This window comes from Chlorocebus sabaeus, chromosome 5 (genome assembly GCF_047675955.1).
Source record: "Chlorocebus sabaeus isolate Y175 chromosome 5, mChlSab1.0.hap1, whole genome shotgun sequence".
Lineage (NCBI taxonomy): Eukaryota > Metazoa > Chordata > Mammalia > Primates > Cercopithecidae > Chlorocebus > Chlorocebus sabaeus.
Genome location: NC_132908.1, coordinates 72,878,297 through 72,903,316, shown reverse-complemented (window position 1 = coordinate 72,903,316; position 25,020 = coordinate 72,878,297). Strand labels below are relative to the sequence as shown.

General features: G+C 37.2%; 1 protein-coding gene across 1 annotated transcript in view; it reads right to left on the bottom strand.

Moving 5' to 3' along the window:
• CNTNAP4 (contactin associated protein family member 4) overlaps positions 1–19,569 on the bottom strand; it is a 276,813-nt gene extending 257,244 nt beyond the window's left edge. Inside the window, exon 1 of the mRNA XM_007994117.3 lies at positions 19,055–19,569. Coding sequence (XP_007992308.1) covers positions 19,055–19,139 — 85 coding nt within the window. The 5' untranslated portion in view covers positions 19,140–19,569. The remainder of the gene's footprint in view (positions 1–19,054) is intronic.
• Between the last annotated feature and the right edge of the window lie 5,451 nt (positions 19,570–25,020).

Genomic DNA, 25,020 nt, shown 5'->3' with positions numbered 1-25,020 from the left:
GATAAATACATAAACCCTAAATGTATCTTTCCCAAAGCACTGAAATAAATCAGCTATAGGAATTCAGTCTTCTGTCATAAGGCAGATGTATTTAATCTTTACTGTTTAAGCCAAATGGGTGGGGTGGAAGTAGGTATTTGAATGGAGGGCAGGAAAACATTATAATGCTCTGTGTTGTGGAAGAATCACCCACGAAACCTTCAATTCAGGATAAATTCTTATTCTTGTCAAAAGCAAAAGATTTCATTAAAATGCAACAATACATAATGTTAGAAAGTATTTTGTATCAGCCTTATTTCAGAAAGATTGTGCTCAATACATTACCATGGCATAGTCCTCAAATATTGCATTATACAAATCACACACAATCTCAAAAAAGTTTTTAAATATGATCCTTTGTAGAGAAGTTTAGGAAGAGAGTTTCAAAAAATGAACACACTTAAAATTTCTTATTCAGTAGCCAGGCGTGGTGGCGCGTGTCTGTAATCCCAGCTAGTCTACTCAGGAGGCTGAGGCAGGAGAATCGCTGGAACCCGAGAGGCAGAGGCTGCAGTGAGCCAAGATTGCACCACTGTACTCCAGCCTGGGCGACAGAGCAAGACTCTGTCTCAAAAAATAAATAAATAATTCAGAAGAAAAGCAGCTACATACAAAAAGCATAGTACATCTTTAGGAAGACATAAGCACATTTATTACAAGACAATAAAAAGCAAAACCCACCAACTTCAATTGGCCACTCCTTGCTCTCACGTGTCACTACTTTCTGACAGCCATGACGTGCTGTCAGTCCTACACGCTCATGTGGAACAAGTTTGTTGTTGCCTGTTCTTTATTAGCATTGTCACTGTCTCCACTTTTCTGTAGCTCTTATTACTTTTTACAGGAGTTCATTCACCAGCTTAATATCTAGTCTCTGCGGACTCAAGTTAGACTCCATTTCCTGTTTTTTTTTTTTGTTTGTTTTTTTTTTTTTTTTTTTTTTTGAGACGGAGTCTGGCTCTGCCGCCCAGGCTGGAGTGCAGTGGCCAGCTCTCGGCTCACTGCAAGCTCCGCCTCCCGGGTTTACGCCATTCTCCTGCCTCAGCCTCCCGAGTAGCTGGGACTACAGGCACCCGCCACCTCGCCCGGCTAGTTTTTTGTATTTTTTAGTAGAGACGGGGTTTCACCGGGTTAGCCAGGATGGTCTCGATCTCCTGACCTCGTGATCCGCCCGTCTCGGCCTCCCAAAGTGCTGGGATTACAGGCTTGAGCCACCGCGCCCGGCCCATTTCCTGTTTTTTATCATTCCCATCTTTCACCCTCCTGAGAGTTTTAAGTTTATAAAAAGCAAATCTAATCAGTGTCACACATATGTGCATACATAACACTTATAATAATAAAATGACCCATCAAGATTCTAGGTAAGAACCTTAGTCCTTAGCTTTACCTACAGGACTGCTCACGACCTGGCCACTTCTGATCATTTTTGTCCTTCTGCACTACTGTGGTGGATTCAAAGGCTCCACCTCCCTATGATGGGCACGTGTTTCCGCCTTCTTTCCTCATCTGGCTGTCCTATTCACCCTTCAGTAAACACCTTTCACTGACTCCCACTGCTCACACCTGATGTTCTGCCTGTGACCACTCCAGATATTGTGCACGCCTCTCACTCATTGCACTTATCACACTGTGCTGTTTTTCTACAGGACCAGGAAGTGGCAAAGCTGAGCTTTAAGCCTGCGTGAGCTATAAGAGTACAGCCTCTGAGCACATTGCCTGTAATAACACTGGCCCCCTCCATAAGCACCTTAAACAATACAATACACTTTGTTTTAAGGAGAAAGCAAAACCTTCAGCATAAAATGTGGTCACAAAAACATTGCGTGTCTGAGAGTCGAAACTTCCGTTCTCAATTGCAAGCAAGAATTTACAGATTTAGATCATAATAACATTTCAAGACAACTGATGCTGAAGACATGTGTAATGACAGGTACCACACTGTGGAGGCTTACTAAATATTTGTTGAGTGAATAAATGAATGAAATAAGCAGAGTAAGGTGAAACCCCAAGAAGTTGTAGAAATTACTATGGTTCGGAACACTTTAACAGACCGAATGAACAACAGCCCAACCCAGAGAAAATAAGTGTATGAAACTAAAACCACCCAGGGAATGTAAAAAATATTTTACTAAGAAATTTTTTAACATTTTTAGTTTCTTTCTTAGATATAATTCACTGAATCATCAGTATCAATGGAAAAATAACCAGAGTCCCAAAGCGTGATATTACAGAGTACATTTAGCATGAAACATAATCAGCCAGTGTAATTCTTGGGGATAAATTTGTAATCTATCACTTCATAGGTAGGTGAAAACTATGAAAACCCATCTGATATCAACTCTAGTGATATACTGGTTATTTATTGATTTTTAAGAAAAATGAGAGGAAACACACAGGTTACCAAATAAGTCAGAATTGTATTAGATCAGGAATCCATATTGAAGTGTAGTATGGATCACAGTCCGCCTTTTATTAGAGTTACTTTTTATCTTCTCCATTTGCTTGTGAGTCCCTGAATATCAGGGATTGTGACATATTTATCATCATACCCCACCACCCTGACTAGAAGAAGAAACTCACATGTAGCTGTTTCAGAAGTTGAATGAGTGGATGGTTTCTTACTCACTCTCCAAAATCTCTGATAATTTATTTTCTGTATATCGTATTGGGAGTCCACTTAGAAATAAGAAGTGTCTCTGAAATGCCAACTAGACAGACAGACAGGGACTTCTGTGTTTGCATCTCTTGCTCTGAGAAGAATGGATGGCTCAGGAAATGACTGTAGAACATTAAGAGAGAGGCTGAATACAATTCTCAGTTCAAACCACACTACTAAAAAATGCTACATTCAGTCATGGGTATCAATTATATCCTTTATTAAAAAAAAACAGTTTGTTCTTAGATGCAATGATTTGCAACTCTAAGATCAGCCATTTGCTCATACTATTTCAACTGATAATGGTTGAACTAGTTTACAATCCCACAAACTGATATTTTGCCTAGCATACGAAATGTGATTAAATTATTTTATTTTCAACAATATCCCAGTCAGTTCCAAGCAAAGAGCTATACAACTATGAAGAGATGCTTTGTCAAGTGATCCCTTAAGTGCAGTCACTCAAATCCACCTAAAAATTGGTTATACAAATTAAGAAGAAACTCATTTCAGAACAATTAATTAATTTCCTCTGAAATTACTTTCCATTAATATTTTCTTACTTGTGTAAAACATACAGACAGGTAGATAGGAAGAAAACTAGAAAACAGCTCATAAATATTGTTATATTGAAATATTATTCAAATTGCAATCACATTGCTTTGTTTGATAGAGTAAATGCTTAAAGATGCTTGTGAGTAGTGAAAAAGCAGATCACGAGGTAATCAAGACCATCCTGGCCAATATGGTGAAACCCCGTCTCTACTAAACATACAAAAATCAGCTGGGCGTGGTGGCACATGCCTGTAGTCCCAGCTGCTCGGGAGGCTGAGGCAGAAGAATCACTCAAATCTGGGCAGTGGAGGTTGCAGTGAGCCGAGATTGCACCACTGCACTCCAGCCTGGCAACAGAGTGAGGCTCCAAAAAAAAAAGAAAAGAAAAGAAAAGAAAAGAAAAGAAAAGAAAAGAAAAGAAAAAAAGAAATACTAAGAGCTTCAGGCATAACTATAAAGAGAGCTGAGCTACACAGGTGTATAGGGGTTAATAGTCAAAGAAAGAGTGAGGTAAAATGTGGCCTGAAAGTCTCTGATATTTTTCTTTTTTGAAAGTGGCTGGAATGAATAACTAGCACTACTCAAAAGCATATTTGATATTACACAGAATCATATTCACTCTCCAGGAGCCTGGCTTAAGTAGTACTGATTCTGGTTTAGCAAGGGAAACAGACCTCTCATTCAAAATTCTAAATCTGAAGTGTTTTCTTTTTCATTTTGATGTTCATTAAATATAGGTTGCTGTCCCTGCTAAGAAGAAAGTAGAAGTATTGAGAAACACTAGTCTGTTTTCTAAAGATGTCTTTTTTTCTCAAAAAGACAGAAAAAGATATTTTTGACAAGGAAGACAGAAAACTCTATGATGCCAGAAGGAAATCAAAATCAGTACCGAAAGAGGAACGATAGAGCAGTTAGGAGGTCCTACCCATAAATAGTAAATCATGCTTCTGGAGAAGACCCTAGGCTGATGGTTACAACCAAAAACCTGCATTTGCAGCAGCCCATCAGAAGCCACAGGCACCGAGCTCCAGAGAGCAACACATGTAGGGAAGATTGGTAATGCCGCTGAGGGCTGGAGAGACAGCTGTGCCTATAACTGACAAGACCAATTGATGAGCGAAGGGGTTTCCTGGAGGGTGACAGATGCACTTCTGAGATCCGTCATATGTGACAGTCTGTACCCACCACCGCAGGTTCATGTTTGAACAAATGATAGTGCTCGAAGAGAAACTGAATTATCTTTAAGTGCCATAAATTCTTGAGCAGGAAGGGGAGGGGTGCAGGGAGACAGCGGTAACCTTAAGTTTCTCCTTCCAAAAGAAATGTGGACTTTCGCAAGACAAAGTGGGATGACATTGAACAGTTTATGACACTGACATTTGCAAATGGCTTAAGATACTGTTACAGTAGAGAAATACAAAAATATTAAGGGAGTCATAGACTACTACAAGCAGATGCTGATAGACTGTGAGAATTCAAAACATAAGTCAATGGACAACCAATGAGTTCAAAATAGAGGAATGTTTAAATAAAAGTATATCCACTTGATGGGCTACTATGAAACCTTTGAAAAGATAAATCCAAAGGCTACTTAGCCACAAGAGAAATGCACTGGAGAGGATGGGAAAACATGCGTATAAGAAAACATTGGGCATGAACAGATGCTGTGCTAAGATTGACTGAAATAATGTATGGCAAGCATCTGTCCCAGTTCCCAATACGTGGAGGGCATTCTACAAATTTAAAATTAGATGATAAATTTTAAACTGACTTTTAAAAACTTACTAGAAAGATTATTGTTTGTTTGTTTTATTTATGTTTTATTTGTTTGTTGTTGACTAAGTGTAGAATGTGTCACAGGAAGAAGAAGGAGGAGCTGTGTGCACTGAGATTTACTGATTAGGAAGTGGGAAAGTGCCAGATAAAACAAACTGCACAATCAGCTTTTGAGGAGGGGATATGAGAAACACACAGAGTGAATCACAGCACAACTGGAGCTGGGTAACATACAGAGAAGAAAGTACTTTGGAGGGGGATAAAATAATACTTCTGATAACGGATATGGAAATGTTGGGAAATCAGAAACTCTTGGGTACTAGAGGCACCTAGAGAGCACCAGGTGCAGATAAAAGCAAAAAGAAAAAGAAGGGATAGGCAGTGGTATCCCCGTGGCCACCAGGCAGTGGTGGCTGATGGATGAGTATGCCATGCCATTGATCTCAGCAATGCATTGAACCAGGATTCAACTTCAGGATGACTCCACTCAGCTGCTAAGTTTTAATCTGCAAAAGCAATGTATCTACTTCTGAACTTTCAAAACTTGTTCCCCAATACTGAAAAAAAGCATGTAGTTTAGACAGTTGCCACAGTGAGAGCACCTGTTATGAACTGAATTATGTTCCCCCCTCCACAATTAATACATCAAAGCCCTAATCCCCAATGTGACTTTGTTTAGAGAGAGGGCCATAACTGGAGGTAATTATGTTTAAATGAGGTGGTAAGGGTGAGGCCCTAATCCAATAAGACTGGCATCCTTATAAGAAGAGGAAGAGACACCAGAGATCTCTCTCTCCCTCTCTCCCTCTCTCTCGCTCTCTCTCTCTCTCTCTCTCTCTCTCTCTCTTTCCCCCATGTGTAAAAAGGAAAGTCCACATAAGACACAGCAAGGAGGTGGTCATCTGCAAGTCAGGAGGACGGGCCACACCAAAAACCAACCTAGATGGCACTTTGATGGACTTTCAGCCTCCAGAACTGTGACAAAATAAATGTACATTGTTTAAGCCACTCATTCTGTGGTATTTGGTTATGGCAGCCATAGAAGACTACTATGGCACCAAAGGAAATATGTCTCTGAACATGGGGAAGGGGTGGGGCTTTTATGGAGGAAAGGAACAAAACTGGTAGAATGCCTCGGTCAAGCAGTACTGCAATCTTGCAGAAAGGAGTTGGATTTTATTTGTCATTTAGGCTGTTTCAACCACTTACCCTGGTCTTGAAATTGTTGAGTCAAAGAAGGAATTTAGAGGAAGTGAATAGGTCTTTGGGTACCAAGAAGCAAGCAGGACAGTGTACACTCAGAGGAGAAAACGTTAGTTATCTACATGAGCGACTGCCTGCCACTTCACTCTGATTAATCAAAAGGGGCTTGCTGTTAAGATGAAAGTGACAGATCCTTGGAAAAAAGAGGAAGGAATGAGCATTTGTGGGTTCTTAGAATTTACTATCATGCCAGAGCAAGAACCTTGAGAATGAGCATGTGTGGGTTTGATATTCAGGGGAGGAGATTTCACAGATGCGGGGAGAAGATGGGCACATTCTATTTCAAAGAACAATGGATTTTGGAGTCATTGGGTCTAAGTCTCAGCTTTATTCTTCCTTACTCAGTAGCTTTGGCAGCACCTTCTAAATTTGTTTCCTAGTATGTAAAATAATCATCATAACACTTGTCTCACAGTCCTGTGTGAGAATAAAATAAGAAAGGGCACACTTCACCACCTTGGAGTCCACAGAGCCCACTGAAAAGGAATATTTGTCATTATTAATGATAACATATGTCAACATGCATGAAAAGTTATGAACTATAAACTTCTGGCAATAAAAATCACAAATGTGTACCATGAGGAGGATGAAACGTGAGTGGAATCTAAAAACAAGTGATGGGTTTTACCAGAAAATAATAAAAGGAACATATGTGCAATTAAGAGAGGAAAACAAGGACAGGCACGGCAGTTCATGCCTGTAATCCCAGCACTTTGGGAGGCCGAGGTGGGCAGATCACTTGAATCCAGGAGTTCAAGACCAGCCTGGCCAACATGGCGAAACCCCGTCTCTACTAAATGTACAAAAATTAGCCAGGCGTGGTGGCAGGTGTAATCACTACATGGGAGACTAAGGCAAGGAGAATTGCTTGAACCCAGGAAGCGGAGGTTGCAGTGAGCCGAGATTGTGCCACTGCACTCCAGCCTGGGAGACACAGCAAGACTCTGTCTCAAAAAAAAAGTAAAAGAAAAAGAAAGGCAAAAAATAAAAGTTTGGAACTCATTAATGCTGGTAAAAAAATTGCTAAAGGCAATGAAAAGAAACATCTTGCATATGTTTGTAGGCAAAAGAAGGGCAAGGAGGCTGTGGTCGCACTCCTTTGTAAAAGTTAATAATGAAAAGAACAAATGGAGAATGAATTTTATTTTTCTTCTACCCTATGTGAATGAGAAAAGTCTTTAAACAGAAATGGAAAATAAAAAACCAACACAAAAGACTTGAAGTCCAAACTGGATGGAGTTGAAAATTTCTTCTCATAATGTGGAGAGTAATTTTCAGTACCACTTTCAAACTGCAAGAGATGATCAGGCACGTGCTACAGACATAGGCAGATACGAGCATGGACTGGCAGTGGCTGATGCTGTTCCAATTTTATTTTACACTCATGATGTATTTTTTGTTTGCCTGTCCATTGAGAGTCCTTAATTCAAAATAATTTGATATAGTGGTCTATCAAATTACATTTGCTACAAATTTTTTTTAAAGGTGAGAGGGAAAGGAAAAGAGAGATAATGAGAAATAATAAGAATAGGTTGACCAGGAGAATATGCACCATAATGGATTATGACAGACTAGAATAAGTACTCAACCTAATGAAATGAAATGGAATAGAGTTAAATAAAAAGTCAAACTTTTAAAATGATAGCAAAAATGAATGGGATCCTAAATAAAAAGGACTTTTTAAATCACCAAAATAACACAATTTTCCAATTTGTCTAGCCTGATTCTGTTCACCTTCTCTGTTTTTGGTGTTTCAACTGAAAAAAAAAAATACACATTATCATCCATCAATGTATTGTTTTCCCATTTACTGAATATGCTCTTTATTCCAGGAACTGTGCTAGATGTTGCAGATACTGAAGTGATTAACATAATACTTCTGTCTTTCAAAAATTTCAGTGTTGCAAAGGAAACTTTTAAACAATCCATTTTGATAGTCTATGATCAGGGCAGGAATAGCAAACATTCGAAGTGCTATGAAATTTCTGCTAGAGAATGATTAAAGTTGAGGTGGTAAGACTCCATGGACAAAGGAGATGAGGCTTGTTTTAGGTAGACATTTTCCAAGAGGCTTTAAAGTGAAGCATTTGAGAGTAATTTACACAGAGAGAACAACAGATGCACAGGCCAAGAAATGAAGAGTAGAGGACATTGGGGACACCAGTATTGAAGAAGAAATGGCAGTGTGTTAGTTTGCTCTCACGCTGCTATGAAGACATACCTGAGACTGAGTAATTTACAAAGAAAAGAGGTTTAATTGACTCACTATTTGGCATGGCTGGGGAGGCCTCAGGAAACTTATAATCATGACAGAAGGCAAAACAGGCACGTCTGACATGGCGGTGGGCAGGAGAAGAATGAGAGCCAAGTGAAGGGGAAAGCCTCTTATAAAACCATCATATCTCATGAGAACTCATTCACTATCACAAGAACAGTATGAGGGCAACCACCTCCATGGTTCAGTTGTCTTTACCTGGTCCTGTCCTTGACATGTGGGGGTTATACAATTCAAGGTGAGATTTGGGTGGGGGACACAGAGCCAAGCTATATCAAGCAGTAAAGACAGACAAAACTGGAAATATCGGCAAACACAGAAGACATTTGTTTGCCATATTCATAAGCCTCAAATTAATGTTGGATGTGCCTAACAATGAAATATAGCTGCAAGGCAAAACTTGCTTTTTCTTAAAATCTGTACCTTTGGTGAAATATAACAGTACATTATGTCAAGCTTACCTAAAACTACAATAAATATGTGTAGCAGTTAAAATATTGCATGATATAAAATGGAGTGAATCAGGGTCAAAGGGAGCAGTGAAGAAGGAAGAGGGAACAGCTGCCTCACCAGCCAACTCAGCCAAATCAACCCTGGCCATCGCTAACGTGACAGATGTCGCAGCCAGATCATCCTCATATCCAGGAAAATAAAAGAGGAAAATGATCACAGGAGGCTCGATTTTGCTAACTCAGAAAAACAGAGAACTTCCTGGCATCTTCTCTAGAGAATGTTTCAGTGATTAATGGTACTACCTACATACTTTCATGCTAATCTGGTTCATGTTGCAATTATACATAAATATAAAGAAAACATTCCATAGGCAAGCACATAGCAAGGCTTCCAAGAAACCAGTGTGGTCATTTACAAAGAGAACAGGTTAAAAAAATGAATCAGGCTGTTTTGCGTGTCAAGCATAGCAAATTATGGTGATCATAATTTTATTTTTAGTAGCTAAAATACTATATTAGCCTTTTTTTTTCATTCCTCTAGTATGTACTTGACCATGAAATGTTTTGTTTTATCATGTTTCATTTTGTGATGAAGGATGCTAGGAGTTTAAGAAACTAAATGTTATCTACAGTGTTTGCTCTTTGCTTTCTTAAATGTACCCTAGTTCTTTCCCCAAATTATTTCTATTTTTTGTATATTTGTTTTAGAAAAGGTTACACATCTTTTAATACTTAAGAGGTAGTGTTACAAAGCTGTATGTGAGCATGAAGTTTTTTTAACAGGATTGTGACACAGTTGTCATGCTAAAGTACAACAGTTCAAATAAGCACAGAAATCATACACACTATGAAACAAAAGAGCCTAATTGAGCAGCTTTATAACCTTGCAGAGAATTCCCTCATCACAAATTTAGATAGAACTGCTTTTATTTTAGCAATGTTCTTTTAATTAAGTTCTAAACATCTAAAACATGGCAAATGTAAATATGTATTATAAATCCTTAATTATGAGGACCACTAAGCATTCTTGCAGCTTTATGCCTTGGAGATAAACTCTTTTTGTTTAAAATCAGTCAAAATTGAGAGATAAAAGTGAATGACATGAAAAAATGTTAAATTTTGTTTACCATGCCCTTCTCTTGCCACCCGTATCACTTTACTGCATTGTCTTCGGGAGTTAAATTATGCTTCAATTTATCTAGTGGTTTGTAAGCCAAAATCTCTCCCAACATATTCTACTTCATTGCTAGGTTCAGAAAGACTAGCACTCAGGGTGGGAGGAGAAGTTGAGTTAACTACTGGGGATCCTGAAGTCTTTACACCACGTACTAGAAAATAAAGATCTTTGAGATCACAAAAGTGTAATATCACTTCTCTGTTTGGGTGAATTTAAACTAGAGCCAAGAAGACCCCTCGCTAATTTTTAATCCCACATACTGGTTTAAAAGCATACTAGAGACTACTCTAGTATGGATAGCAAATAAGAAACAATCTTATTCTACATCCCATCACTATTTAATTCAAAATGTGCCACCTAGGAGCAATGCTTTCTATTTCCCCTACCAAAATGGTCTGTTTTCCAATTCCCACCCACAGTTATCTTCACACACACACACACACACACACACACACACACTGATAATTCTATCTCAGCAACTCAACTCATTTCCCTTAAAAACCACTTTCAATCTAGTTCCTTTTTTTTTTTTTTTTGTTCTTGGTCAGTCATCTGCTGACCAGCAGATTTTGAAATACAAATACACAGTATCCTTGAAAACTGAAGACGAGTCTTAAAGGTAAAAATATATATGCACTCTTTTAGAGCAAAGCTATTAGCCTAGAAATTTGACTTTCTCAGATTTTCCAAGAAATCCCTCTATTGGGCTTGGTATGGCAAAGGCAATTGCTTTATATTGATGGGAAAATGTGAGGGTCTCTGTGGTGGGCCAAGGGAATCAAATGTCTGTTCAAGGTCATCCAAGCAACTATCAACTTTAAGGCTTACAACCAATTGATAGGAGAGTTTATCCGTGTCCTTATTCAAATGACATTGAAAAAAATACTTCCATAGGTCATAACTGCAGAGTAAGTCAATTAATGAAATTGCAGGTTATAATGTTTCTAAAAAGTATACAATAAACAAATTTAGGAAGGCAGGTGCATTTATATATTTACATGGTGCTTTTAAAGTAATATCAACCTATGACCCCATTTATAAGTATCATAATTGCCAGTGGGAACAAAATGGTTACAGAAACAAATATGTCTTTTACGATTTAGAAGCCCATAATATCTTATTCTAGAGCACTGCCAAGTAATGAGAGGTACTTAATAAAAAAACTAATTAGAGCTATAGGCCAACTGATAATATCACACCATTTTTTTTCCTTTGTGATTTAAAAACCTTGGAGATAAATTTCATCATTGCTCTATTAAATACTTATGGCATTAAAAAATTTTATAGTTACTAATTTTGAACTACTTAAAATGTCAAATGTTTTCAGGCTTCACTCACTTTTCCAATTATTACATTGGAATGACTCATTAACTGTAACATAAACAGGCTCATTTTTACCTCCTGTTATGCTATTTTCCCAATTTTATTACTAGAGTACCACTTTTCCATGAACCATAATGAAAATTCATTGGAAGGGGGGAAAAAAACCCAAGCATATCCACTTCCTCTTCCAAATACCAGTGTTCCATGGGCAAACTGAAGCAATAATGATAACTTGTAATGCGTTTGGCATGTACATTCTTTATCACTACACAGTTCTGTAGTTTTTTGTAACCACAGAACTATGTAACTATAGTTAGTAACTATGAACTAACTATGAAGACCCTAACAAAAAACATTTTGGAAAAAACTTTGTGCTCCAAAAGTCAATTAAGAAACAAAATTATCTTTGCTTGTGCAATTATATATCAGATTGGTCTTTACCAACACAGAGCCATCAGCCCCCTGAAGTAATCTACACTTTGGAGAACCTAAAAATCATAGATTAACAATGAGGAAAGCCAGTTTCAAAAGTCAGATAAATGCATACATACACATACAGGCATGCATATCTAATTGAAATTCACAGACAGTCACAGCTTAAGAGCTCATGGAAGAAATTTAAATGTTAAAGTCTTAGATATCAAAATTTTCCTCGAAAATATCAGAAGACAATTGAACAGTCAATGACATTTTTGTCACTTAGAGATACAATTTGTTGTAACTTAAAATTATGGGTAAACTATTATTTCTTAAGATTTTAAACCCTGGTTTTAAAACCCCAAATCCTTCCAATTCCAATGTTAATCTTCAGGGTAAATTATTTCATGTCGGTGTTTTCAGTTAATCACAGGGTCTCCAAAACTCTGTAATTTTTGTCTGCATGAGGTTTGGGGCATTTCTTTCTCTTTCTGAGATTTTTCTTTTTAAAGTGATCAAAATCAAACTGATATTAGCATTTGATGCTACAACTCAAGACCTGTTCTTGAAAATCTGTTATAGAGTATTCCTAAATATTCCTAAATGAAATACCCATGAAAACAATCATCCACACATTTTATAAGAATTTGCATGCCACCACCACCCACAACATAGGAACATCGTGCAACAATATAGGAAGCATCTCCTCTTTAAGCACATACACTGTGATGGGTCAACCCTTCCCTATCATACTGGTTAATTTTTAAAAATATAATTTCAATGATTATAGAGAAATACTAAAGTTGAGGTCAAAATTACCGAATCAATAAAAATGAAAAATAAGCTGCATATAATCATCGAAACACTAGAGCATGGAAGACAATCAGGTCAAAGTTTGCATGATTTAATATTTCACCAGAAATATTCAACTAACAATCTGAACAGGCATGTAACAATGCTGGATACGTTTTTCTTACTCTTCCTACTGCTTTCAGGAGCTACATCGTTCTGTAAACTTTCAGTCAGTGAAAACAAAATGAAAATATTTCTAAAAGGATAGTGAAGGACTTCTTTTCTTTGCTTAACTTTTATTTTTTAAGTTCAGGGTACAAGCGCAGGTTTGTTACATAAATAAACTTGTGTCATGGGGCTTTGTTGTATAGATTATTTCGACACTCAGGTATTAAGTCTAGTACCCATTAGTTATTGTTTCTGATTCTCTCTCTCCTCCCACTCTCCATCCTCCAAAAGGCCCGAGTGTGTGTTGTTCCCCTCTATGCGTCCATGCGTTCTCATCATTTAGCTCCCACTTATAAGTGAAAACATGCAGTATTTGGTTTTCTGTTCCCTTGCTAGTTTGCTAAGGATAATGGTCTCCAGCACCATCCATGGCACTACAAAGGATGTGATCTCATTCTATTTTATGACTACATAGTATTCCATAGTGTATATGTACCAAATTTTCTTTATCCAATCTATCACTGATGGGCATTTAGGTTGATTCCATGTCTTTGCTATTGTAAAGAGTACTGCAGTGAACATACATGTGCATGTGTCTTTATAACAGAATGATTTCTTAAACAACCTAGGACTAATTGGCAACCTAAAGGTCATATGATTCATTACTGAACAATATTAAGGCCTCAGTATTGATTAATCTGAAGTAGAAGATATTTAAATTTTAAACATAATATTAAATCAAGAAAAATTGGTATTTGTAGAGCAGAGCTGATATTCTATTTTTAAAATCTCAAAGCCATGTAATGCCAGTGCCATTATCCCTAATCATTGTCTACTTACAGTGGATGATCACGAATCTCATCACAATTCCTTTGACACTCAGAGAAAGTCATATTTTAGTTAAGTTCTTTGAGACTACCCTGGTTTTTGGGGGGGACTTTTTTTTGTTTTTCTTTTTGGAAATTGGCCTTTTGATGAGACTTAGAAATCTTCATTTCAAGCTGAACCACTAAAAACAATATAATGAAAAAATAAACTATTTTAACAAGTGAACATTTGTTTTGAAAAAAAGAACTGCTACATAGGAATAGCAATGTCAATAAAAATGGGTTTTTAAATGCTATTGCATCATATTTTAAACTTAATTTTTCGAAAGACTGTAGGAAAAAGTATAGTGTAAATAAAAGGGGGCCAAAGATCAGTTCCTGGAATTCTAAAGTAAATACAATTTCAAATATGCAAGTCATTTACACAGAAATTTATCATACTGACATGGGTAAGTGAAAATCACTTGCTTAAATATCATGAGCTCTTAGTGGGCAGTGCTTAAATGAAAATCTATTTTTCAGTTTATTCTAGAAAGTTTGTCAATTTCAGAATTTTTAGAAAGCTGCTGCTTTAAAAGTCACAGGAGCAAAAATACTCTTCTATCAAAAACATTTTCCTCATATGATCTTTGATTCCAAATGTAAGTTTCTGATTAAGATAGAGTGGAATATTTTATGCTCATGAAAATGTAAAATAACAGCAGAATTTTTGTTCAAAATATCTAAGTTGCAATTACTTATACAGTTAATTGAACTTATACTACTTATACACTTCATTGAACTTATATTACTTATATATTTCATTGAATAGCTTATCCTAACACGATTACTTGAGATTAAAACTGTGGGAATTTTACAAACAATTTATACCCACTGAAATATCAAGATTTTTGAACAATAAAGGCTTTAAGAAAAAACATATAAGGAAGACATTAACTTGAAAAGATCCTCTGTTATAGTTCTGGGCAATAATAGCATTGCATTCAGTACCACAACTTTACGAGTATATACTTGTGTGCTAAATAATTAAGACTAAATTTTATCATAGAAGTGTAATTTATACACTTTTCATGTCTTATCATTTTATTGTATATTATTTAAATCAGGGTCAATTAACTTTTTATATAAAGTGCCATAGAGTAAAGAATCTTATGTAAGTAGTTACATAGTAAGAGGGTAAACAATCTTAATAAAATTTAATTGATAAAATTCAAAATGTAATACTAATATTTGAGTAGAAATTTTTGTCACGTAGGTTTACTAATGAGTGTAGGAATAAAATTAGAATTTCATATAATTATTTTTTACCATGAAGAATTCTTCTTTTAATTTTTTTAGCTAAAAATGGAAGAACTGTTCTTAGCCCATGGGTCATACAAAAACAGTCAGCAGGTCAGATTCGGCCCATGGGCCATAGTTTACCAACCTGAGTTTAATATTGTATTATCTTACAATAGATGTTATACAATTCTATTAATCTATTTTCTTTAACAAAAATCAATTTGATCTTGATATACTCATTAGCTCCAATATAGAAATTGCTTATATATGATATAAATTCCAAAATTAATTTTAGAAGAAAATAATCTTTATTGCCTAGAGTAAGCACCAGGTAGCATGTGAAAGTTATGTTTGATCCTCATGTTGGCCATGAGTTACGTTATCTCCAGAGCTGGAGGCTGCCTTTATCAGAGATTGTTGAGATGCATGTAATAAGAAGTGGAGAAAATGGACTGAATAGATGAAAATAAATCACCATCGCTATTAGAAAAGTGAGTCAAAGTACGTGCTGACCTTTATAAGGGCTAGTCATTTATGCATTGCCTCATAGAACTATATTTTATCAGTACTTTACTATTGCATTCTAGTTATTTTCTGCTATAGGAATAAATATGATGGGGAGGGGAGGAAAAGAAAGTAGCTTCTAGAAAGAATTACAAGGTTGAGTTTTAACAATGTGAGAATCTGTCCAGCTGTCTCCCAGGGCCCACAAGAGTGATCATCTACTCAGGTAATTTGTCTTCACCTATCCTTCAGTGCTTCTTTTAGGGTAGATAACAGATATGGCCTTTATTTCCATCAGAGAAAAGAAAGAACACAGTGAGATGTTAACTTCTAATTCAGTCATTGGTGAGCATTAATTATTCCCGAAAGTAGGGCTCAATATACCAGTGGCTAGAGAGTCCCCCTCATATGACCTGCAAGAGTAAAAGTAAAAGCAATCTCTCATCAGCCTTACTACTGCACCCATTCCTTCTTTTGGGGTAACTTGACCCCGTCTTCAACAATGTCTTGTTGAAAAACTGAATTTATAAGAGCAATTAAAAAATAGAGAAATGTCTCTGTTCTTAATGCATGTCTCTTAGTAGCAAGCAAAGAAACCAAGAACAGCCAGTGCAGTTTCTCAAAGAGCACGCCCTTCTACAAGGATCCATCTCTAAACTTTGATGAAAGGGACACTGCAATATAACTTTAAAAACTCATCTTAATGAGAAGAAAGAGAAAAAAATGATGGCTCGTCCACTGCTTTTGAAATGTCAGACAGGATACTAGTAGGCAGAGAATGCGGTTCATTGAACATATTTCATCTTTAGACAGATAAGTACTTAACAGGCCACCGAAAATATGCAAGCACATCAGTCCAGTAGTTTACAGATATTTACATACACATACACCTATATACAAATGAGCACATATACATATATGTGAACATATGTTTGTCTTTGAACAGAATCCTTCTAATGTAAAGTTTCCCTGCTGTTTAATTGGATCAATTAACATTCAAATTAAGGTGCACCTAATCCCTGAGCTGTACTGGTTTTGCAGAGTTCTGTCCCATGAAAGCTTTCAAACTGGCAACCTTGGGCTGACTCTGTAGATGGCAGATTTGTTCCTGGCTCATCAGCTGTAAATAAAGGGGAAAAAGGTCTTTCTAGTCACTTGAGACAGACCTTTAATTTTATTTATTTATATTCAATTCTTTCTGATTCTACTATTGGTATTCAAGACTCGATTCACTTTTTCTTAATATAAAGTCTTGTCCAGAAGAATTATTGCAGTCATTATAATACTTTAGAAATGCATATGCTGGTTGATAGTTGCTTGTCCTTACACTAAATTCCAATCTTGCTGGGAAACATACAGGTACTTGTTCTTCCAAAAAGGATGAAACATAGGAAGTACTTTCCACCATGGCTTGGTACAAGTAGACCTTACTTCTTCCAAAAAGAAAATACTTCTTACATATTGAAAAATGAAATAGAAATTGAGAAATGAAATATTTTCTTTTACACATACTGCCGCAAATCATATTGTCAAAATATTCACAATAAATTACTAAATGCAACTTTAATTATAGAAGGTCATTTCATTTTATTTTTGACACTTGAAGAACAGTCAACTCCACATGTATGGTAACCAAGAACTCCAACTTAAAATGTTTTTTATAATGAAAAATTGTGTAGGTTTTGCAAGTTCATCAGATGTTTAAAAGAGCATTAGATTACTTCCTTAACAAACCAAGGCTGAAAGAATATAGAACCAGCACTGAAATTTTAAGTATCAGTGAGGGATCCAACCAGAGCCAAGCAGACATAAATATTACACTCTCATCAGATCTTTTTCAGCACCTTTTCTTTTCTAAGAAGATACATTGCAAAAGAAAGCTATTTAATGTTGATGTACATCCTACACTTTTTACTGAGCTTCAAGAAAACAAACAAACAAACAACAGCCTGATGAATTAGATTAATATATTTTAAACCCAGCTACAGACAGTCTAGTGGAAAGACTGAACTGAGTACAGGCCAGATTTAAGCTCTGCTTTTCTTGAGGGAAGGATGCTTGGGGTGATGTGCTTTACATTGTAAGAGTGACCTCTAGTGCTTTTCTTTTTGGTTGAACTTTAGTGGCTAGAAGATGAATTACTTATGCCTTTTCTACAGAACTTCCATCTGTGTGTGGGTGTTGTTGTTTGCTTGTACGTTGCAATGTTTGTCAAATGCTACCATTGTAAGATTCCAAGGTTTTGCCTAGGTGAAATTATACACATTTTATTGATTTATGAGATTATCACAACATTCAAACTAAAGTTGAATCTGATGTGCAGCACTTGGAGTGAATTTCCTTCCTTCAGAGTGATGGATACTCTGTGACATTAAATGAGCTCATTCTGAACTGAAACATGAAATCACAGGAGCCAGGCACTCTGAGTGGACATTTGACTTGTGCCCATGAATTTGTCATGTTTTCCCCACATCAGAACTCTTTAGTGTAGTCAAGCGACGTGCCATAGAAATGCCTGATTACTGCTTCTTTTCCCCAAATCTAAGCCTGATGATACAGCAGCAACATAAATTCCCGGACAGGCCTCATAGCCATTTCTTGAAAAGCAAATGAGCTTTTCCTTTAAAATCCAAGAAAAATATATAAACTTGCATTTGCCAAGCTTGTTTGTCATTAATCAGGAGGGGAAAATTCTACCATTTAGAGAATTTAAGCCAAAGATAACTTTTAAAACTTTTTCCATCTCTAATAAAGAGTGGATGAAGGCAGTCTGCCAAATTATTCTGGATGATATCTAAATTATAAATAAGGTTTCAATCTTCCCTAAATAGGTTCTATTTCATCAGAACATTCCATTACAAATTTATGGAGTTAAGCATTCAACCACAAAGGGATCCTACTTTCGAAAGATCACCTGACTGGTTTTCCTTTAAGCAAAATGTAGGAAGAGGCTCCTCTTTCAGGAGAGCACTGTCTCATTCTCTCAGCAGCGAGGGCACGGCTTTTAATACTGAGATTCGCCTCTGCTAGTGCTGGTGCTCCTGAAGTCTGCAGTACATTTCAGTTATTAGCCTGCATCATTTTAAAGATGCAGCCAGCTACTGGTCTGCCCAACTGCAAACTTCAGAAATCTAAGCCAATGCAGCATAACGTAAGGTCTGCCGGTAGTTTTCCTGTTAGAGATAATTCCAATAAAATTCGGTAGTTCTTTAAAAAGGAAGAAATGAAGACATTCACAGGCTATTCCCCAGATAAGATGATAATTTCATGTTTTAGTAGAACTTGGGCATTCTCAATGAATATTCAAAGACCAGAGGGTAAGATTCTGCGAGTAGACAAAAAGAGAAATGACACTTTGCCTATTTTGACCAGACCAAGAGGAGAGACAAGTGTTAACCGGTCACATTGGCAAGATTTTCAAGTGATGCTTCGTTTACAGCAATACGCTGTGCAGCAATCCCAGCTGCAAATAATCATCATCAAAACAACAGAATCAAAGTTTTGCAGAGAGCCCCCCTGCAAGTTTTAAGTCATTTGCTGTATACTTACAGGAATTCCCAGCTTCGACTCTGTTCCAATTTTGAGTAGATAACAGAAGTAGCGTCTTGAGGACAGCTCCCGTGACAGATCCCATGTTCGCATTTATTGGGCTCCCCCAAAAGATCTTGAGAGGCTCTCAGAGCGCTCCAGTCCTGTTCTCAGTAGCTTTCCCAGCTCCGTCTGGGTCTTCAGCCCCTCTAGGTCTCTGTCTCTCCCCCTCCCTTCCTCCTCACCTCCCTCCGTCTTTTCTCCTTGCCTCCTCCCTCTCGTCTCTCTCCCTCTCTCTCTCCCCGTCTCTCTCTCTTTTCTCTCTCTCTCTCTTTTCTCTGTCTCTCTCACACACACACCGCCCTGACTCCTCACTGAAAAGCACTCAGCATCTTTCCTAACAAGCAGCCACACTGCCGAGGCCACGCCCACTCCTCGCAGCAGCGGTCCCCGAAATTGGCAGCAGCATCCTTCCTTCCAAACACACAACAGCGCTCGGAGCTCCGCTGCACCCAGAGGCGCGGCCTCCCGCTCCTGGGTCTCCTTGGGGCTCCCTCCCTTCTCCTCTATTTTCCAATAATCCTTAACCCTTTTCTCCCAACTGGAGGTGTGGGTGGGGGAAGGGACAAGGCGGTGGAGCCTTCTGATTTTCTGGAGGTCTTGCATTTGGCAGAGCCAGACAACATACTGAGCTATTCCTGATTATCCGGGAGTGCATCCAGGTAAAATTGCATTATGTTTCAAAACAAAAGCATAAAATAAGACAGAAATAACTAAGCAGCACTGTGAAATTGTAGCTAAAACTGTCCTCAGGGAAAATACTTGCTGTTGTTTTTCTCTGTTTCTATAAAACTGTACTCTTCAGCGAGGGTGCCAGGATTTTATTATGAAAATTCCCCACATGGGAACAGACATTCCTGCTTAGCAAATATTTAAAATCATCTGGTAGTAGTCTGCAAGAAATTAACATTTCTTATTTTAATGCTTCAGGTGTACAAATCCACAAATGAAATGCTTTGGCTAGATTTATTTTGATGAATGCATCATGCTGTGAATATGCAGTACTATTCTATAATCAACATTTTTAATAACATTTCCAAAAAGGCCCAAAGTAGGAAATGATGGACCACTGAAGAAAGGCACCCCCACCACTACCACATACACACACGCATACACATTCACACCAACACTGAACAATGTCACGATGTAATTCAAGTGACTTAAAGGAGAGAGGAGTAAAGTCGAATTTGGAAGATCAATGACTAAAGAAAAATTACTCTTTGAATGGCTGGTCCATGGATATAACTATTGCTTGAATGGAATTTTAAATTGTCTAAATAATGGAGTTATTATCACATAACAAGAAGCATGTCACATGGTTCGTAGCAGATAAATAATCTATTTAAAATAAATGTCAAGATGTTTTACAGATAATGTGCTAGATTTTATAGAAATGGAAATCCTGGAGTTCTCAAGCGCCTCTTGGTAATCACAAATTGGAAGAAACATAAGCCTTTAACACCACTTTCTTATGGACTAATGAAAGTGTGGGAAAATGACAGAAATACCCGTAAAAACTAAACATACTTGTTTAGTTCATGCCTGCAAACAAAGCAGATGCATCTTTTTTCTTTTCCTGTTTTACAAGAGAAAGCAAGAACAGGAAATTTAAATGATTCAAAGAGGTCATAGAATTAGTAAATAAATGCTGAGGACTGGACTTGGCTTTTCTGACTCCAGTTTTACTGCTCTCACCCTAGGACTTACTGCCCCTAAATCAAAGTATACCTCCTTCCTGACCCTTGTCAGTGGCAGCAAAAACCTTAGATCCTAGACAAACACAGCAAACACTTTGGGAGGCCAAGGTGGGCAGATCACTTGAGGTCAGGAGTTCAAGACCAGCTTGACCAACATGGTGAGACCCCATCTCTACTAAAAATACAAAAATTAGCAGGGTGTGGTGGCAGGCACCTGTAATCCCAACTACTTGGGAGGCTGAGGCAGGATAATTTGCTTGAACCCAGGAGGCACAGGTTGCAGTGAACCAAGATTACACCACTGCACTCCAGCCTGGGCAACAGAGCGAGACTCTGTCTCAAAAATAAATAAATAAATAAATAATAAATAAATACAATAAAATAAAGGTCATGGCTTGAGTGTTTATTCTGTGTTCCTAGACTTGCATTCCTGATTTTTTCAATCATATGCTAAGTAAAAGCAGATATAAATTGACAGTTTATGTTAACTAATTATTGAAGGGGATTAAATTTTATTGAACACATACTATATGCCATTTGTTATCTAACTGAATAATTATATCAGTCCTTTGAAGAAAATATCATTATGTCTATGGGACAGTTTTGGGCTCTCCAGAAGAAAAAAGTTGTCTCCTTGTTAAAATATTATATTTAATTGTTCTCATAAAGCAAATTAGAGAACGCATTTTAAATGGATAAGTACACATATCAAAAATGAAAAATAAACATTTTATAACAATAGTAACTTCTTTGGGGCAACGTATAAATTATTATAGTCACCAATACTGGCGGATTTTTCCATATCAATGGGTTACAGTAATAGAAGGAATTGGGGGCTGGCACTCAGTAGAAGACCTGAGCATTTCAAGTCACCGCAAAACCTGTCTCTGCCTGAGGACTGCAGAGGGGTAGAGAGTTGCATAGACAAGCGAAACAGTGAGTGCTTGAGATACGGTAAACAGAGAGGCCTCAGCCGGGTGCGGTGGCTCACACCTGTAATCCCAGCACTTTCGGAGGCCGAGGCGGGCGGATCACGAGGTCAGGAGATGGAGACCATCCTGGCTAACACGGTGAAACCCCGTCTCTACTAAAAGTACAAAAAATTAGTCGGGTCTGGTGGCGGGCGCCTGTAGTCCCAGCTACTCGGGAGGCTGAGGCAGGAGAATGGCTTGAACCCGGGAGGCGGAGCTTGTAGTCAGCAGAGATCGCGCCACTGCACTGCAGCCTGGTGACAGAGCAAGACTGTCTCAAAAAAAGCAAACAAACAAAACCAGAGAAGCCTCGACACAAATTCAGCTTCCACTGTTGTTTTGATTAAATGACTCAATGACGTTGACCTTTGGTTTGCTTATTTTATAACGAAATAGGAGAATCAAGACCAAAGAGTTATTGGGATATAACGCATGACAACTATTGAATGCCCTGTGCTTAGTGGGCCCTCACTTACTTCAGCTTTAGACGTCTGCATTAGAACTCTACAGAGAATTGGTCTAAGTAGGCAATGTCGGAGCTTGACCACGCAGGTTCAGCAACTGTACAGGTTCCACCACCCACCAGCTGCATGACCTTGGGCAAGCTGCATCAGCATAATAATCCTTGATCCTTAATTTCCTCATCTGTGCACCCAGGATGAGTACAGTATTAACCTCGTGGTTAAGACAATGTCCTGTAAAATGAGCGTGCCTAGGAGGCACATGATCAATGTTCCTTTTGTAATCATTACATTAGTACAATTCACACAGCACAGATAAGAAATCTGATGAGCAGAGGGATTACAGCTTACACTGGGATATGACCCACAGGTGGCAGAAAAGGGTTGGTCTCCAAGACCTACCAACTTGTGCATCATTTCTCCATTCCCACCAGGATGGTTTTTAACATCAGAAAATCGAAGGAAAAATCAGAAAAGCGTGGAGACCTAATTTTGCACACCTGTACTGCTGATTCAGATTCCTTGAATCACTTTCCCTGCGTCTACATTTTGGTTATATTTTCACCAATTAAGAAAAGACCCTGGTGTTTAAGGTCTCCCATGTCCATACTATAGGTCACACCCTGCCTGACAAAAGCAATGTAAATCAGATCACAATGTTGAAATTCATAAAATCAGGCTCCGAATTATTTTCTTGTTACAACTTGCCAGAGAACTGCATGTCCCACCACAGTGGTCCATGGAGGATCCTAAACTATAGTTCAGGCTAGAAAAGGACCAGAAGGCAATAATGGAACTACATTACATTGAAAGACTAGAAAGAAATTAGCACACATTGTTTTGTTTCTTTTATTCATCTAACAGTTGTTTTACCCTACATTTCTATTATAGCGATCTTCTCATTTCAAATCTGGGTAATCATTTCATTTCTTTTACATGGTTTGATTTGTCTTTATATCTTCAAAATGAAACGGATACTTTTTAAACATTGTGCTTTTACTTTCATTTTTTATTGTAGTTAAAAAAACATTAAATTTACCATCATAATCATTTTTAAGTATAGTTCAGTAGTGATAAGTATATTCACCTTGTTGTGCAACAAATCTCTACAACTGAAACTCTATACCCATTAAACATTAATTCCTTCTCTTCCCTCCCCTCCTGCAGTCATTGGCAACCACCTTTCTACTTAATGTTTCTGATTTTGACTACTTGAGATGCTTCATATGAGTGGAATTATACGGTATTTGTCATTTTGCGACTGACTTCACTTAGCACGGCGTCCTCAACGTTCATCCATATTGTAGGATGTGACAGGATTTCCCTCTTTTTAAGGTTGCATAGTATTCCATTGTATGTATATACTGTATTTTCTTTATTCATTCATCTGTCAGTGGACATTTGGAATTCTTCCACCTGTTGACTATAGGGAGTAATGCTACAAAGAACATGAGTGTGCAAGTATTCCGATAAGATAATGCTTTGAGTTATTTTAGATCTATATCTAGAAGTGGGATTGCTGGAACATATAATCATTTATTTTTAATTTTTGAAGAACCTTTATACTATTTTTTATAACAGTTGAATCATTTTACGTTTTTACCAATAGCGTACAGGGCTTTAATTTCTCTGTATCCTTATTCAAACTCATTTTCTATTATTTTGATAGTGGACACACCGATGGATATAAGATGATATCTCATTGAGGTTTTGATTCACATTTATTTTGATCAGTGATATTAAGCATCTTTTCACATGCTTCTTGTCCATTCTTATGTCTTCTTTTGAGAATTGTCTATTAAATTCTTTGTTCATCTTTAAATCAGGTTATTTGTCTTTGGTATTGTTGAATTGTAGAAGTTTCTTATGTATTCTAGGTATCAACCCCTTGTAAGATATATAACTTGCAAATATCTTTTTCTGTTTTACAGGTTGATTTTTCACCTTTTGTTTCCTTTTATGGACAGATGTTTGATGTAGTCCCACTTGTCTGTTTTTGTTTAGTTACCTGTGCTTTTGATGTCATATCCAATGAATCATTGCCAAATTCAATGTCGTTTATGCTTTCTTCCAGTGGTTTTATAGTTTTAGGTCTTATGTCTATGTCTTTATTGAGTTAATTTTTGTCTGTGAGGTAAGATAAAGCTCAAACTTCATTCTTTTGCATATGACTATCCACTTTTCCTACCTCATTTGTTGAAGAGACTGTCCTTTTCCTCCATTGTGTGGACTGGCACCCTTGTAGAAGATCACTTGGTAGTATACACCAGAGTTCATTTCTGGGATCTGCATTCTGTTCCATTGGTTTATATATCTGTTTTTATGCCAGTACCACAGTAAACTTGACTATTGCTGCTTCATCATATGTTTTGAAAGGAGGATTGAGGCCTCCAATTTAGTTTGCTTGTTTTCAAGATTGTTTTGATTATTCAGAGTCCCTTGAGATTCCGTATGAATTTCAAGTTTTTTTAATTTCTGAAAAAAAAAAGTCACTTGCATTGTGATAAGAATTGCATTTAATCTGTAGATCCCTTTGGGTAGTATGGATATTCTAACATTAAGTTTCCAATCCACAAGCACAGGATGTTTTTCTCTTTATTTGTGTATTCTTTTATTTCTTTTAGCAATGTTTGATGGTTTTTTAGTGTATAACTCACACTTCCTTGATTAATTTTATTGCCAGTTATTTTATACTCTTTGATGTTATAGTAACATCTTAATTTCTTTTTTGAACTGGTTATTGTTAATGTATAAAAATGTTGCTTATTTTGTATGTTGATTTTATATTCTGCAACTTT